Genomic DNA, 15466 nt, shown 5'->3' on the forward strand with positions numbered 1-15466 from the left:
GTGGCAGAGTGACCATGAAGCCGGCGTGTATTAGAAAGGCTCGAAGACTCCGACCAAGTCCCCTCCAATTTTTCCAATCCACATTCTCGTGTGTTGCTTGTTCACAAGTTTTTGTCTTTAGTACACCCAGAGAGGAAGCAGTATGTTCATGCATTCTCTTCCTGCAAAGAAGTATTCCCAAGAGAAGTTGTGAAGGAGAAAACTGATGTTTCATTTCAAGCATTTGTTTTAAAATGTAAGATTATAATTAGCGTCTTTTAAAGCAATCCAATTTATTTAACTTTTTCTTCTAAAAGCAACTTTTTTTCCTACTCTCTGCAAACATTTGTTTTAAAGCTTCACACTTGATCCCGTCGTAATGTCAGGTTCGATTCAAAGGGCAATGAAAAATCTCGCGTTCTTTCTGACTTAAGTGATTACAAATTTTGACAGAAGAAAGGAGCCCCAAATCACATTATTACAGTCTTTAGCTTCTATTCTTCTATAATCTCTAGACTTTATTATTCCATAGTTAAGTCTTAACTAACATCAGACCTTTCTTATTTAAAAATCACAAGTCTTATGTAAAAGAACTTCCCGTGCTTTCTGGAAAGAAAGATAAGGGATTTAGCTCATTTTATTGCTTTAGATAATGGTGTTACCAGATAAGAGGTGCTAGATATATCGCGGGACAGTGCCTGGTCTGTTGGGAGTTCATCTCCAGTCTCTGATTTTTATTTTAAATAACGTAAACCGCAAGCCTCAGGGAAAGTGCTAAGTGCGGAGGCCGGCACCGCTCTCCATTACCCCCAATTTCCAGCTTTCCCCTCCCAGCCCCAGAATTCATGCAAATTAGGCTGCTGTCCCCAGGGCAATACGACCCATTTTCGCGCCATTCTCTCGGGACCGTGCAGCTGTGTAAAGAGGGAGGTCCTGGAGCTTCCAAGGCACTACTTTTCCAAGGCGGATCTTAGGGGGCTGCAAGACTACTACTGGACTTTACCGTATCTGGAAGGGCTGCTTTTTTTCTCAGGGCCGAGTGGGTCTCAGGCGGGTGGGCCGTTACCAAAGCTGGCAGGACCTGCGCCGCAACGCGGGAAAGTCGGCCGCGCCCCGCCCCTCCGGCCCCGGCTCTGCACACCCCCTCGCCGGCCCGCGCGGCAAGGGCTCCGGCTCCTACGTGGAGGGACGGCGGCGCGCGCGGCTGCTCAGCTCTCCCCGCTCCAGCGCCGGCCGCCAGCATGGACGCTCGCCGCGTGCGGGTGAGGCTGGACGAGCTCAGGCGCGGGATGGGCGCGGTGGGTGCTGGGGGCGGGCCGCCCCCCTCCAACTCTGCCGGCGGAGTGCCCTTATCGAGGGTTGGCAGTCCTGGGCGGCACCCGTTTAGCAAGCCCCAGATTTTGTGCATTTGCGGGTATTTTAGAGACTGTGCCCGGCGGGCGTGACACCCGGCGCGCGGGCGGTCAGAGAGTTGTGAGGTTTGCAGGATGCTTGGCAGCCTGGGGAGCTGAAGGCCACGTGCGTCCCAGGCACACGTGTGCTGCGAGCAGCAGGGGCGGACCAGTCCCCCATTGTGTCTGCTGGTCTGAGCCCTGCCCGCGGGGCGCGGAGTGGAGGGGGACGTGGAGGAGGGTGCTGCCCTGCAGCCTCCTGGCCCTTTCCCGCGCGCAGCCCGGGGAGGATGAGTGTCTAGTCACGCACCCTCCCGCGCGCACTGGGGACCCTTGCGCTAGCTTCCTGCTTGTTTTTGCCTTGGCAGTGCCGGCAAGCGCATCTAACTGCTGAGAGTTGATGGGTTTGGAGTTTAAAGGTCTTGAAAACCGCTCTCTGTAGAACTTGGGTTGCGCACACTTGAAGGGGCACTACACAGGAGGTGATTAGTGCAATGATGATCTGATCGGTTCGCCGACCATTTGCTCGTTTCCCATTCCCTTCCCTACCCCCCAGCCTTTCTTGCAGCAACAGGACGCAGCCCTGAATGGAACATGGAACGTTACTGTTTACTCTAACGGAAACCGGAACGGAGGGTCTGCCCCAGGAGAGGTTAGAGAGTGGGGGGTTGGGTGAAGAGGAAGAAAGTGACAAGCTTAAAATAAATAGCAGGGGTAAGGGGCCCACGTGAGGGGGCTGGGGTTCTCCGGGAGTGGGTTGGTTGGGGAGGGCGTGTTGGGGGCGTAGTTTCAGAGATAGCTCTTCCCGAATGGACAGTTGGCTTTCAGGAGGAAGAAAACTACATGTAGCAGGACCTGGAATCTGACATCCCTGGGTTCAAATTTGAGCCATCATGGGACTTGAATAATGTTTCACCACTCTAAGCCTCAGTTTCCACTTTTGTTGCAAGGAATGTGTGAAAGCATGCTTAGTGCCTGGCACAAAAAAACTGTTGAATGGTATTTGTTATTACCTACCTGCCAGGAAAGTCCATGACCATTTGTGTTGCTTCTTTCTGTCTTATCCTCCAAACATACATTTGCCTGTTAACTAACTTCGCATGCGCTGACTTGTTAACGCCCAGCAAGTATTTCCCTGAGAGCTTCCAATAGAATACCTCTCTTGAGGCAGTTTTGTGCCTCTGACTGCAGGCAGGTAGATTGATGGTTGCAGGCGTGAGGGCTAAGTCGCTTCAGTCCTGTCTGACTCTTCGACCCTATAGACTGTAGTCCACCAGGCTCCTCTGTCCATGGCTTCTCCAGGCAAGAATACTGGAATGGATTGCCATGCCCTCCTCTAGGAGATCTTTCCGCCCCAGGGATTGAACCCCCACCTGCTGCTCCTGCATTGCAGGAGGATTCTTTTCCACTGAGCCACCGGAAATGGTGGTAATTCCTGCAGCAGTGTGAGGAGCACAGCTATTTTAGGAGACTGCAGCCTCCTTCCAGCCCTGTGATCTTGGGCAATCTTATTTCACCTACCTGGTACTTTTAATTTGTTCATCTGGAAGGGAGTTTCTGAGACTTCCTTAGTAGGTAGTACCTCTACCTGTTATCACATTTGCATGATTTTTAAAAGGACAAGACTAAAACTTTCTAAGATGATTGATTGAATGTAGTCTGTTGAGAAGCACTGACTGGGTGGTTGGGTTCCACCATCATGAAAATAATTTTATTTGCAAGAGAAATGTGTAACAGGTGTACAAAGAAGATCAAAAAGTTCTATTCCCCCGACTCCTCACATCTTGGCATTATTTTGTGGGACACGTAGCAGAACTTGCCTTCTTAAAATTTTCAGTGTATGGAGTCACTTCTGTTATTCCATGGCCATATTTCAGATATCAAAAATAGAGGAAGTAATATAACAGTAATGAATATTCATTTGAAAGACTGCTACTGAAGCTCCAGTACTTTGGCCACTTGGTGCAAAGAGCCAACTCACTGGAAAAGACTCTGATGGTGGGAAAGATTCAGGGCAAGAGGAGGAGAAGGGTGCAGATAGCATCACTGACTCAATGGACATGAGTTTGAGCAAACTCTGGGAGGTAGTGAAGGACTGGGAAGCCTGGGGTGCTGCATTTGATGGGGTTGCAAAGAGTTGGACATGACTTAGTGACTGTGCAACATTTAAGAAATCTCTTATTATTAAATATGAAGAAATGGTAGAAGCTACTATCTTTTTTACATGAAGTAGATGTCAGGTGCATATTCTGATGATTGGTGCCAGGCTTTCATTGTTTATGAAGGAAAGAAACATTTTCATATCCATAGGTCATATGTGTCTAATAAAAGGACTTGTAAAAACTTAAGACTTGTGCAGCAGTGGAACTATAGAAAGAGCTGAATGGCCAGCCTAATAGTGCCCTGAAGTGGAATCGGGCATTCTACCTGGGTTTGGAGGACTGTTTGACCTTTAACGTGGTTCTTGTACATTTGTTGACTGGGTTCATATGTTTGATTTGTAAAGACTTGTGCAGAAATCACTGTTCCCCTCCTGATTGGCACAAGGCCTGTTTGAAAGTCTGCCATCTTGAAATAGAGGTGCTGCCCAGGTTTCCTGGTTTGAGAAATTAGCATCCCAGTACAGACCAAAGCTTACTTAGAAAGACCTCATTAGCTTGATTTTGGCTGAGGGAAAGAAATCACTCTACCATTTTGTAATTTTGAAGTACAGTCTAATTTTTTTTTTTTTAAGGGCAGATTTTAGCAGGTTAGCATTTAATGCCTTGGGAGCTCAGTATAATGTTAAGAGTTTGGGAGTTTTTAAGGTGGGTTAAAGGGTAGTTCCACAGGTATTTGAATAAATTGATACTAATGTTCCCGCAAAGGGATCTCTCTTTAGGATTTTACCTGATTTTGGAAAATTTTGTAGCAATTGCAACCCCTCCTTTTTCTTTGTAGGGTATAAGAAATGGACATACCTCCTCTGCGCTTTTTGAATCCACTCAACTCAAAAATGATACCTTTAGATTCTGCAGCAAGCATCCCATTTAATAGTATCGCCATTTCCATTTGCAGCAAAAGGATTGCAGAGCAAAGAAGAACTTCAAGAAATTCAGATATGTGAAGTTGATTTCCATGGAAACCCCGTCATCCTCTGATGACAGTTGTGACAGCTTTGCTTCTGATAATTTTGCAAACACAGTAAGTGCTGCCTGAGAATAAACAGAATGGAGTCTGCAGTGCTCAAAATGCCCCAAATGCTTTGTGCATGATTAAAACTGCTTGCTTTTTGCCTACATTTCTATACAGCTGTTACGAAAATACAGTATGCACTGTAATTTCATTTCACTTTTTGCTGTGGTTCTAGGTAGTAATTGTTGGAGGTAGATTAGCTACTTATTCTATCCTTTTGAAATGTCGCCTAACCTAACATGCCTGATGATTTGCCATAACAACTCAGAAATCATTTGTAAACCTCTGAACCATTTTTCTTTGTAACAAAAGCTATTCTCTTGTAGTGCACTTGTAAATGTGATTTGCTCTCTGCACGGTTTACGGAAAATTGGTTCTTGAAAAAGGAAAAAAAAATGCACAACCACATTTATTTATTTATTTTACAGAAACCTAAATTCAGGTCAGATATCAGTGAAGAACTGGCAAATGTTTTTTATGAGGACTCTGATAATGAATCTTTCTGCGGCTTTTCAGAAAGTGAGGTGCAAGATGTGTTAGACCATTGTGGATTTTTACAGAAACCAAGGCCAGATGTCACTAACGAACTGGCCAGTATTTTTCATGCCGACTCTGATGATGAATCGTTTTGCGGTTTCTCAGAGAGTGAGATACAGGATGGAATGGTGAGTTTGAGAATTTCACCAATATCAAGCAACAAGGTATATTTAGAGGCATGACATACTTGCTTAAAAATCTTTTTTCCTTATGATTTTCATTTTAGTCATGCCAGAATGTTTTGTTGATCTTTTAAGAAAGTTTTAAGAGTATCTTCTTCATGTCTTAAAGCAGTTTTTTGCTGATACATTTCTAATAGTAAGGTTTGAGGATTTTTGTAGTCTCTGAAAATCTTAGAAACTTGTAAGAAACGATTGGCCAGTGTGCAGATTTCTGTGGCCACAGAAATCAAGCCCAATCAGAGGAAGCAGATATGTCCTCAAGATGAGCTCTAGTCACATTTTAAGTGCCCAGCCCAGGGCCTGACATGGAGTAGGCCTTCAGTAAATGTTGATTCCCATAGTGGATCTATACCTGCATCTGGAAAGCCTGTGATAACTCATGCAGGAGCTGAGTGCAGGTAATGACAATTAGGGCCCTGCCTGCTTCCACTGTTGCTCCTTCTTTGGCTTTTCTCATGCCTGCTGTCTTACCTTTAACCTCTATTGTCCTGCTCAGGACACTGCTGCCAAGGATGCGCCTCAGTTCCACTCTTATCTGAGCATGCTGTTTACTTCTGCACATGTTTTCTTCTTAGCAACACTTTCTCGACAAAGGAAATGTGTTTCAGGTGCATGCTTTCCTGCTCATTGTGGTCTGCCATGGGTCCACTGCCTGGGACCACAGTTGCGCGGCGCTGACATAAGTGAGAACATCTGGCTAGGGAGTGTTTTATCATGACCTAACTTCATGATAGTATAATATTTTCTCTTAAGACGTGATGTTGATCTGAATCAGTGCATATTGGAGTTATTGGCAGCATTGCTCTGCGAATCTGGGTATGAGTCAAACATTGTCTATAGCCTGAATCATTTCTGGGCAGTGTTTCAGTTCTTTGTAGATGCTGTTTGTTGCGACTGAGAAAATGCCAATCGATTAAAAGGCTTAAGAATGTGTAAAAGTTTTTTTTGTCTTTTTATGTTCTCTCAATCCGCACACTAAAAATAACATCAAAGTTATAAAAAGCAGTGAGGTTGTTGAAATGTTAAAAAAAATGGGTCTTCCATTTTGGGACTTTATGGGTGGTATTTTTTACTGTTCTCTTTTTTGTTTGTTTTCAACAATCACCACAGTCAATTTCAGAATGTTTTCATCACCCCCAAAAGAAACCCTGTTCCCATCAGCAGTCACTTTGCATCCTTTCCCAACACCCTCAGTTCTTGGCAAACACCAGTCTATTTTCTCTCCTAGGTTTGCCTATTCCAGGCATTTCATATAAATGGAACCAAACAATATGTGGTCTTTTGTGACTGGCTTCTTTCACTTAGCAATATGTTTTCGAGGTTCTTTCATGTGCCATTACTTCGTATCTTTTTATTGCTGAATAGTACTCAGCTATAAATATTCAGACTATATCATGTTTTGTTTATCTGTTCATCAGTTGATGGATGTTTCAGTTGTTGGCACCTTTTGGCTGTTATGAATGATGCTGTTGTGAACATTCATGTGCAAGTATTTGTGTGGATATACACACCTGAGTATATACCTGAAAGAGTAGAATTGTTGAGTCATATAGTCTCTATGTTTAACCTTTTGAGAAACTGTCAGACTGTTCCAAAGTGGCTGCCCCATTTTACACTCCTCCCAGTGTTAGCAGGATCTGATTTTTCCACATCCCTGCCATACTTGTTTATTTGGCTCTGCTAGTAGGTGGGAAGTGATAGCTCATGATTCTGATTTTCCCCGGTGGCCAACTTTAATACATTTTAAATGATGGAAACATTAACTTTTGGAATCTGAAATTTAAAAAATTTTATGCTTACACAAAATGGATTAGAGAGTTGTTGTTAATGTTGTTTAGTTGCTAAGTCATGTCTGACTCTTGTGACCCCATGGCCTGTAGCCTGCCAGGCTCTCTGTCCTTGAGACTTCAAGAGAGGTAGTCAGATTCATAGAGACAGAAAGTAGAATGATGCTTGCCAGGAGTTCCAGGGGAGGTGAATGGGGAGTAATTGTTTAATGAGTATAGAGTTTTAGTTTATGAAGATGAAAAATTTCTGGAGATGGATGGTGGTGATAGTTGCAAAACGCTGAATGTATTTAATGTCACTCAACTGGACGCTTAAGAATGGTTGAAGAGTAATTAACAACACTATAAATTAACTATACTCCAATAAAAATTAAAACAAATGATTAAAGGGGTAGATTTTATGTTGTGTATATTTTGCTACAGTTTTTAAAAAAGTAAATTAGAGCATTGAGACATCTTTAATATAGTTTAATACTACCATAAGTATGGAAATCATGTTTATGAGAGAACATATATTTGTCCCTAGGGGAATTCTTTTAAAATACATATTCTATTTTTTAAGGAAGTGAAAAAAGAAGCCGGGATTTTTCATAGTTTAAAAAATGACTGCAAACCACTGTCCTAGGGGCTGTGACTGTGGCTTATTACGGAGTGTCCCAGGAGAGCTCCTGAGTTAATCGGCCCTCGGTTGTTGTGTTTGTTAGTAATTCCTGTTTTGTTGCTCAGAGCCGTCAGTTAAACTTGACAATGAAAGTGTTCAATGCAAATGTATTTGCAAGTATCTTCTGTTCCAAAGGCATTGTGTCGTCACACTCTTGCAGACTGTGTGACCGTCAGCAAGTCATTAACGCCCCACTTGTTCCGATTGACCAGAGGCTGCAGGCGGACCGTGAGGGCTGTCGGACCCGCAGTCAGGGCACACGGTCTGGACCCCTCCGCGTGGCCATGAAGTTTCCCACACGACGCACCAGGGGAGCAGCCAGCAAAAGAGCCGTGCCCCCTGAGCCCCCGGAGAATTCTGTGACCGACTCCAATTCTGACTCGGAAGATGAAAGTGGCATGAATTTCTTGGAGAAAAGGGCTTTAAATATAAAGCAAAACAAAGCAATGGTAGGTATCTGACTTTGAAGGTGTCAAAACTGATGACCCTTCCCAGCATTTCTCTAAGCCACTTGTTGCTTATGTCCGTGTCCTAAGAACTATTTTCCACGTAGCTCTGAGAACGTCGTCACATATGCTTTAGCATGTATTTCTTTCCCTTTTCTAACTTTTCTTTTTTTCAATCTGTGAAAGTTTTGGGAAATGTACAGGGGAAACAAACTGTGAGTCGTGCCGCTGTGATTTCTAGAATTTGCTTGCTTACAGCAGTTACTGTAAACCAATAATTTCTGTTTAATTTCCTCCCTTTCTAGCTTGCAAAACTAATGTCAGAATTAGAAAGCTTCCCTGGCTCCTTCCCCGGGAGGCGTTCCCTGCCGGGCCCCAATTCGGTAAGTACAAATATTTGTTCGTGGAATGGTGTTTGGGCTAGGTCTGAGGTGTTGTGATAGTTTAAAGTTCGATATTGTTATTTTGTGTGATTTTATAGACAGAGGTGATAGAGAAAGTCTTCTAAAAGATCTCTGGGACCTCTTCCTTGCACCCCAGGCCAGGTGTGGACCCTCCACCCATGCCAAGCACCTACAGGGCTCAGATCACCCCTCTTTTTTTTTTTTTTTTTGGCTGTGCTGCGTGTCATGTGAGATCCTAGTTCTCCCACAAGGGATTGAACCCACACTTCCTGCAGTGGAAACATGGAGTCTTAAGCACTGAACTGTCAGAGTAGTTCCTCAAATGCCTTTTGATTGGTTATTTCTCTCCCTCCCACCCTTAAAATAAACTAAGCCCCTCAGGAATAGGGAAGAAAAATTGACAGTTGTTTTTTTCTGTAACTCCAGCCCTTTGGAACATTTCTACTTGGCATGGTAATCAATCTTTTTAAAATCTGAGAATGAGAAAGAAAGAAAAAACAATTTCTTAACCCAGTCATGGCCTAATATATGTGATTATATTCTGAGGAGCTAAGCCTGTGCTACTCGGGATCTGGCCAATCGGCTCTGGGACAAAAAAAAAAGACTTCCTTTCCCACCTCTGCCTGAGCAAGAACAGAACACGGAAAACCATACATATATTTCTCTCTTGGGCAGTGAGTATGTTTCAGAGCTTAAGAGATATTGTAGAAAAGGTTTTTTTTAGAAAACTAGATTTTTTTCTTACATCTTTATCAAGTCAAGAATAAATAGGTCATCCCTGAGTTTAAGAGAAACTGGGCTTGGTGTTAGAGAAGCTGAATGTCAATGGCTATGTTATTTCTGGGCTCATTTCCCATGCATTACAGAAAGGACGAAGGAAAATGGCAGGTGGAGCATTCCTTTTACTTACGGGAAAACCTGTCTCAGGAGAAGCTGCCACTTGGCATTTGGAGTAAGTGGATCCGTCTTCTGTGTTTTCTTCAGCGTCCAAAGACACCCAGGAGGCGCACGTTTCCAGGTGTCGCCTGCAGGAGAAACCCTGAGCGGAGAGCTCGTCCGCTCACCAGGTCCAGGTCCCGGGTCCTTGGGTCACTCAGGGCCCTGCCCACAGAGGAGGAGGACGAAGAGGAGGACAAGTACATGTTGGTGAGGAAGAGGAAGCCCATGGTCGGTTACATGAATGTGAGTTCTCTGCTTTTGTGCCTGCTCTTCTGTTTGTCATCTTCTGTGGGTCCAGGGATCATGGACACAGGATGGGAGCATACACAACCTCAACACCAGTGATCCATATATATTTTTAACTTAAAAAAAAAATTTAATTAATTTGGCTGTGGCATGCAAACTCCGAGTTGCAGCATGTGGGATCTAGTTCCCTGACCAGGGATTGAACCTGGGACACCTGCATTGGGAACGTGGAGTCTCAGCCACTGGACCACCAGGGAAGTCCCTAAGGATCTGTATTAAATGGCCTTCTCAAACCGTCCACAATGGTTAAGGTTACATCAACTTGTTTTGATGGCTCTTGGTAGCAGGCAAGAGAATTAAAAAGTTTTCTTGGGCTCTTCTTCATTGTAGGAGTTGTTTCAATGATGTTGTTCTGTGATCCTTTGTAAATAAAGCCCCTTTCTCCGTAAGTTCCAAGAACGATTTCCAGGTTGAGTTCTCTGTGAAGGAGTGACAAAGCGAGGATCTAAGAGTCAGAGCTGGGGAAAGCGAGCCAGGAAGGACTCTGTTCCTTGCTTCTCGTTATGCAGGAAGATGACATGCCCCGAAGTCGTCGCCCCGGACCCATGACCCTTCCTCATGTGGTTCGCCCGGTGGATGAAATCACGGAAGAAGAGTTGGAGAACATCTGCAACAACTCCCGAGAGAAGATCTATAACCGTTCACTGGTCAGAACCTCTAAATAATGTCTGTAGATGTCCCCGTCTGTGAGAGACATTTTGCTCATGTTCTAATGGTCTTAGCATGTGGAATGTGTGCATGGGTGGGTATTTTGTTCATGTAAGAAAAGAGAATTTTGTAGCATCCTTGGGATTTAGCCTGGTTAGTAGGTTTGCATTAGTAGTAGTTGCTTAGGTAAATCTTCAGTAGCATTAAATCTTTTCACAATTTAGAAATTCATTTCATTCAACATAAGTAACTGTTAACATGTGCCTACATAGATAGGTGCTGAGGATGTGGTGGTGTGCTAAAGACAAACAAGATTTGGGCAAGCTTTCTTTTGCGTAAGATCTCTTCTTGAGGTAGTTTTGAAAACATTAACTGTTGCATCTGCCAGTTGAATGGAATCACCCTGCTCAATACTTTTCATGGCCTGGTATATACGTGTGTGTATAGATGTGAGGTAGGATTCAAAGAGAAAAGATCAGAATGCCCACAAAAAAGGACATTCTTTTTTTTTTCTTTTAATTTTTTTTTTTGTAGTCAAATTTATCTTTCTTTTTTTTTCTTGCTTGTGAGGCTTGTCCTCGGCAGTAAAAGCAAAATCCTAACCACCAGGCTGCCAGGGGATTCCCAGAGAATGGCATTCTTTTAAGATTTTTTCTACAAAGAGTAGTGTTTATGTTTTTCTTCTTATTTGCAGGGGTCAACTTGTCATCAGTGCCGCCAGAAAACTCTCGATACCAAGACAAACTGCAGAAACCCAGAGTGCTGGGGCGTTCGAGGCCAATTCTGTGGTCCCTGCCTTCGAAACCGTTATGGTGAAGAAGTCAGGGATGCTCTGCTAGACCCAGTAAGTGCCTTGAATAGGTGGTCCTGTAGGCTCCAAGGTCAGCTGTTCCTTGAGCTGATAGGGGCAGAAAGAGATTGAGCTCTTGGTGTTGAAAGGCAGATGAATTCATAGTGTCAGTACTGCATAGCTGTGAGCACTTGCAGAGTGCTCGGGACCTGGCCATTCAGGGGAAGTCTGTTCTCTAGTCCTCCTATTTGAAGTGGTTGTGTGACTTTTCTGCGGGATTTCCCACAGGAACGTGATGCATTAACCACATTATGTTTTTGTTTTTTTAATAGTAATAAAGAAGATCTGAATGCAATTGATGACACCCACCTTAGAGGTTAAACAAGAGTAGATAAGTAAGGGGTGGTAAGGTTTGACTTAATGGTGCCTTCTCACGCTTCTCCTTCAGAACTGGCACTGCCCACCATGTCGCGGGATCTGTAACTGCAGCTTCTGTCGGCAGCGAGATGGGCGGTGTGCGACTGGGGTGCTCGTGTACTTAGCCAAGTACCACGGCTTTGGGAACGTGCATGCTTACTTGAAAAGGTAGGGCTGGTTTTTCTCTCTTCTGCACCCCAATCTTAATTTGGCTTTTTTTTTTTTTCTTACATTCATTTTTTTTTTTCAAGTTATCTGAAAAACTTTTTTTTAAGCACTATTCATATTTTTTTTCCCTCAAACTTTAAACTCTATTTTGTATTGGGGTATAGCTGATTAACAGCGTTGTGGTTGTGTTAGGTGAACAGTGAAGGGACTAAGCCGTACATAGACATGTGTCTGTTCTCTCCCAAACACCCCGCCCCTATTCATTTTTGTTATCTTTATAAAGAGAAGGTGGAAGTCAGGATAGCAATCACATGGAAAGCAGGAGGGGCACGTGGGGCGTCAGGGAGCCTTGCAAACCTTCTTCTGGGTGGTGGTGACCCTTGTGGGCCCTCGTGTGTAAAATTTAAGCTGTGCACTTAAGATGCGTGTTATAACTCAATAGAAACATTTTTAAAGGAGTGAATTAGGCTCTCAGAAGATATTAGTATTTTTTTAACTTTAAAAATAGAAGTATGGTTAATTTACAACGTTGTTTTAGTTTCATGTATACAGCAAAGTGATTCAGTTACATGTTAATATATTCTTTTTTATATTTTTTCCATTACAGTTTATTACAACTATTGACTATAGTTTGCTGTGCTATACAGTGGACCTTGTTGGTTATTTATTTTATATATAGTAGTTTGTAACTGCTAATCCCAAACTTCTGATTTATCCTCCCCTCAACTCCCTTCCCCTCTAGTAACCATGTTTGTTTTCTAGATTTGTGAGTCTGTTTCTTTTTTATCAATAAGTTTTTATTTGTGTCATATTTTTGATTCCACATATAAGTGATGTCATATGATACTTGTTTTTGTCTAATTTAGTATGATAATCTCTAGGTCTATCCAACTGGTCCATCCAAATTGCATTATTTCATTCTTTTTTTTTTTTTTAATGACTGAGTAGTATTTCACTGTATATATGCACCACATTTTCTTTATCCGTTCATCTGTCAGGGGACACTTAGGTTGTTCCTGTGTCTTGGCTATTGTAAATAGTGCTTCTGTGAACATTGGGATGCATGTATCCTTTGAAATTAAGAGTTTTCATAAGAGAATTCTTAGGCCAAAAACCATATCCTGACATGTTCCCTCTTCTCTTTCAGTCTAAAACAGGAGTTTGAAATGCAAGGATAATAATTGGAAGATCCTCTACCTGCCTTCCACTTTGCAACTCTTCCTTGTTAAAGTTTCCAGTTTTGTCATGTGATTGAAACCCGGGTTAAGAATTCTGAGGCTCATTCTGCCATATAGGCAGATCAAGTTGTTGTCATTAAATGCGCACGTGTGTCCGGGCATCCCGGAAGTGTAGTGCCAGCTGTCCTCTGCCCTCTTGCAGTGTCTCCTTTGCTTTTCTGCCCACCCTCGCCCCGTGCTGTCCTCCTACTTCCAGTGATTCTCCTCCATCATTTAGATTCGGAATCCTTTTTAAACTACAGTTTCATGAAAGCATGTTGGATTTAATTGGCGTTGAAATAGCCCTGGAATCCACACATAAAACCAAGCACTTAGAAAAACAGTGGTAGTATTAACTACCTCTACCCAGTTTCAGAGACTATCCCTGTAACTTGCTCACTTGTAAACATTGGGTCTGATGTAGTGTTTGTTAACATTTTTAGCAGAATCAAGGCACAAAAGTCATTAGACCATGTGGAAAAATTAGGTGATTGTTGGCAAGTGGAGTATATGACTTTGGAGGCTTCTGAGGAGAATATTTCGTGTATTTTGCTTGTGATTCAAGTTGTCACAGTTGAGACTTAGTTGCTGCTGATTTCCTCTGCCACGTGCATCCGGCCCACTGGTCACAATATGAAGGTTCGAGGAGAGTACTAAGCTTGAAATCATTGTAGAAAAGCCATCCTAGGAAATTGAGATGGGGAGGCTTCAGGAGTAGGCCAGCCTCTGAATTCATGGAATCAAACCTCAGGATAATTGAATTTGCCAAGTTTATTTCAGCTCATAACATAAGGTGTTTCAAATAAATTCTTGGTTATTTTGCATGGAAATTTGATACGTAAACTCAGCTACAATCCTTTGCAGTTTTTGCTTTCTTGAAGAAATTACAAGCCAGGCATAGAGGATTCATGTTCAGGTTTGAAGCACTTTTATAACTGAGAAGTGCCTTTTTTGGAGGAGGGTGACTTTTAACAGTTTGCGAACTTGCCATCTCTGCCAGTTTAGTTTCTTGGCAGAGTTGTGTGTTGTCTCTCCCTTGCCCTGTTTTGGCATGAATCAAATCTCTGTAGAGGTAGAGTCAAAGTGTGTGTGTGTTCATTTTGCTTTGCATCTGCAGCCTGTAGCTGTGCTGGTTCAGTTCAGTATTTGGTGCATAATTGGACCTTGAATCAATAAATGTAAATAGAGCTTTTGATCTGTTATGCTTTTATACAAAGTTTTTGTATTTTAATAATAAAACATTTTGTTTTGTCTACTTTTTTAAAATCTTTGATACTCAATCTTACTGCACCGAGTCCTAATGTTTCTTTGCTATTTAAACAAAAGACCGTTTCTACCTTTTCAGGACCCACCTCCCCGATTTTGGCTTAAGTTTCTGATGACCAAGGGCTAGCTCTTTTGAACAGGTGATGATTTGGTGATGTGACTAATAGCTATGAATCAAGTATGATTAATAGCTGTGAATTAGAATCGGCTAAGATGGCTACATTGACAGATAGAAAGTAGGGACCCATGACGTTTTACAATGTTGTTTTCTTTCCCTTGGCCATTTGCCAACACAAGAACCAACAGCAATTTCACAATACCTGGATATTTATTTTAGACTCCCTGTACCTTGAGGCATGTTTTAGGACTGAGAGAATCAAAAGACAGAAAAAACATGGTTCAAAAGTTCTCATATCCCATTTTATTTTTTAATTTAAAAAATTAAAATTTTGGGGGCCATGCCGAGCGACATGTGGGATCTTAGTTCCCCGACCAGAGGTCAAACCCAGGTCTCCTGCATTGGAAGTACGAAAGAAGTCTTAACCACTGGACCGCCAGGGAAGTCCTAGTACCCCATTCTTCACATTAGGGTTGGCATACTACAGCCTCCTAAGTTACAAAGACAAAGAAAGCTAGGAAATTGAGAATTCTGGAGCGTGTGGGGCTAGTCTGTCGACCTATACTGTAGCACATAGTTCTGGGTGAACTTGGGTGTGTAGCTCAAGGGTGGGGAGAGAAGAGGCAAGCTACTTTGTTAGATGCCAAAATGGGCTGGCAGCCTGTAGGATTGCAAATGGGCATAGCTGGCCATATAGGAAACTTTTTGAAACATAATTCTGTGCCTTGAAAGTTTGTTGGAAGTGCTTATTATCAGATGAAAGTACCTGCTGGTAACCCATGATTGCAGCAGTGCCCAATCCAACATTATAAATATTTGCCAAAGAAGGGATACTAGAGTTTGTTCAGCACTTCCTAAGTGACAGACACAGCGCTCAGCACAGGATGTGTGTTAGGCATTTTGGAGATGAGACTCAGCAAGGTTAAGTATTGTAACTTAAGAAAACGCAAGAGCCGTGCCTGCTCTTGCAGCCTGAGAAGGTAGATAATAGAATCAAACACTGTTCTGAGGGCTTCTGATAGACTGGGTTACATAT

General features: G+C 42.8%; 1 protein-coding gene across 5 annotated transcripts in view; it reads left to right on the forward strand.

Moving 5' to 3' along the window:
- Window positions 1-14312, forward strand: part of CDCA7 (cell division cycle associated 7) — a 36920-nt gene extending 22608 nt beyond the window's left edge. The window contains exons 1-11 of one of the 5 annotated variants that reach the window (XM_043488211.1): window positions 983-1277; window positions 1927-2022; window positions 4428-4553; window positions 4973-5209; window positions 7924-8160; window positions 8463-8540; window positions 9546-9743; window positions 10316-10453; window positions 11149-11298; window positions 11693-11829; window positions 12977-14312. In XM_043488211.1, coding sequence (XP_043344146.1) covers window positions 1221-1277; window positions 1927-2022; window positions 4428-4553; window positions 4973-5209; window positions 7924-8160; window positions 8463-8540; window positions 9546-9743; window positions 10316-10453; window positions 11149-11298; window positions 11693-11829; window positions 12977-13007 — 1485 coding nt within the window. In that variant the 5' untranslated portion in view covers window positions 983-1220 and the 3' untranslated portion in view covers window positions 13008-14312. Of the gene's footprint in view, window positions 1-982; window positions 1278-1926; window positions 2023-4427; window positions 4554-4972; window positions 5210-7923; window positions 8161-8462; window positions 8541-9545; window positions 9744-10315; window positions 10454-11148; window positions 11299-11692; window positions 11830-12976 lie in introns of those variants that run through there. The other 4 variants (XM_043488212.1, XM_043488214.1, XM_043488213.1 and 1 more) reach the window with 4 other exon arrangements.
- The last annotated feature ends 1154 nt before the right edge of the window (window positions 14313-15466 follow it).

The sequence above is a fragment of the Cervus canadensis genome, chromosome 15, assembly GCF_019320065.1.
Source record: "Cervus canadensis isolate Bull #8, Minnesota chromosome 15, ASM1932006v1, whole genome shotgun sequence".
Taxonomy (NCBI): Eukaryota; Metazoa; Chordata; class Mammalia; order Artiodactyla; family Cervidae; genus Cervus; species Cervus canadensis.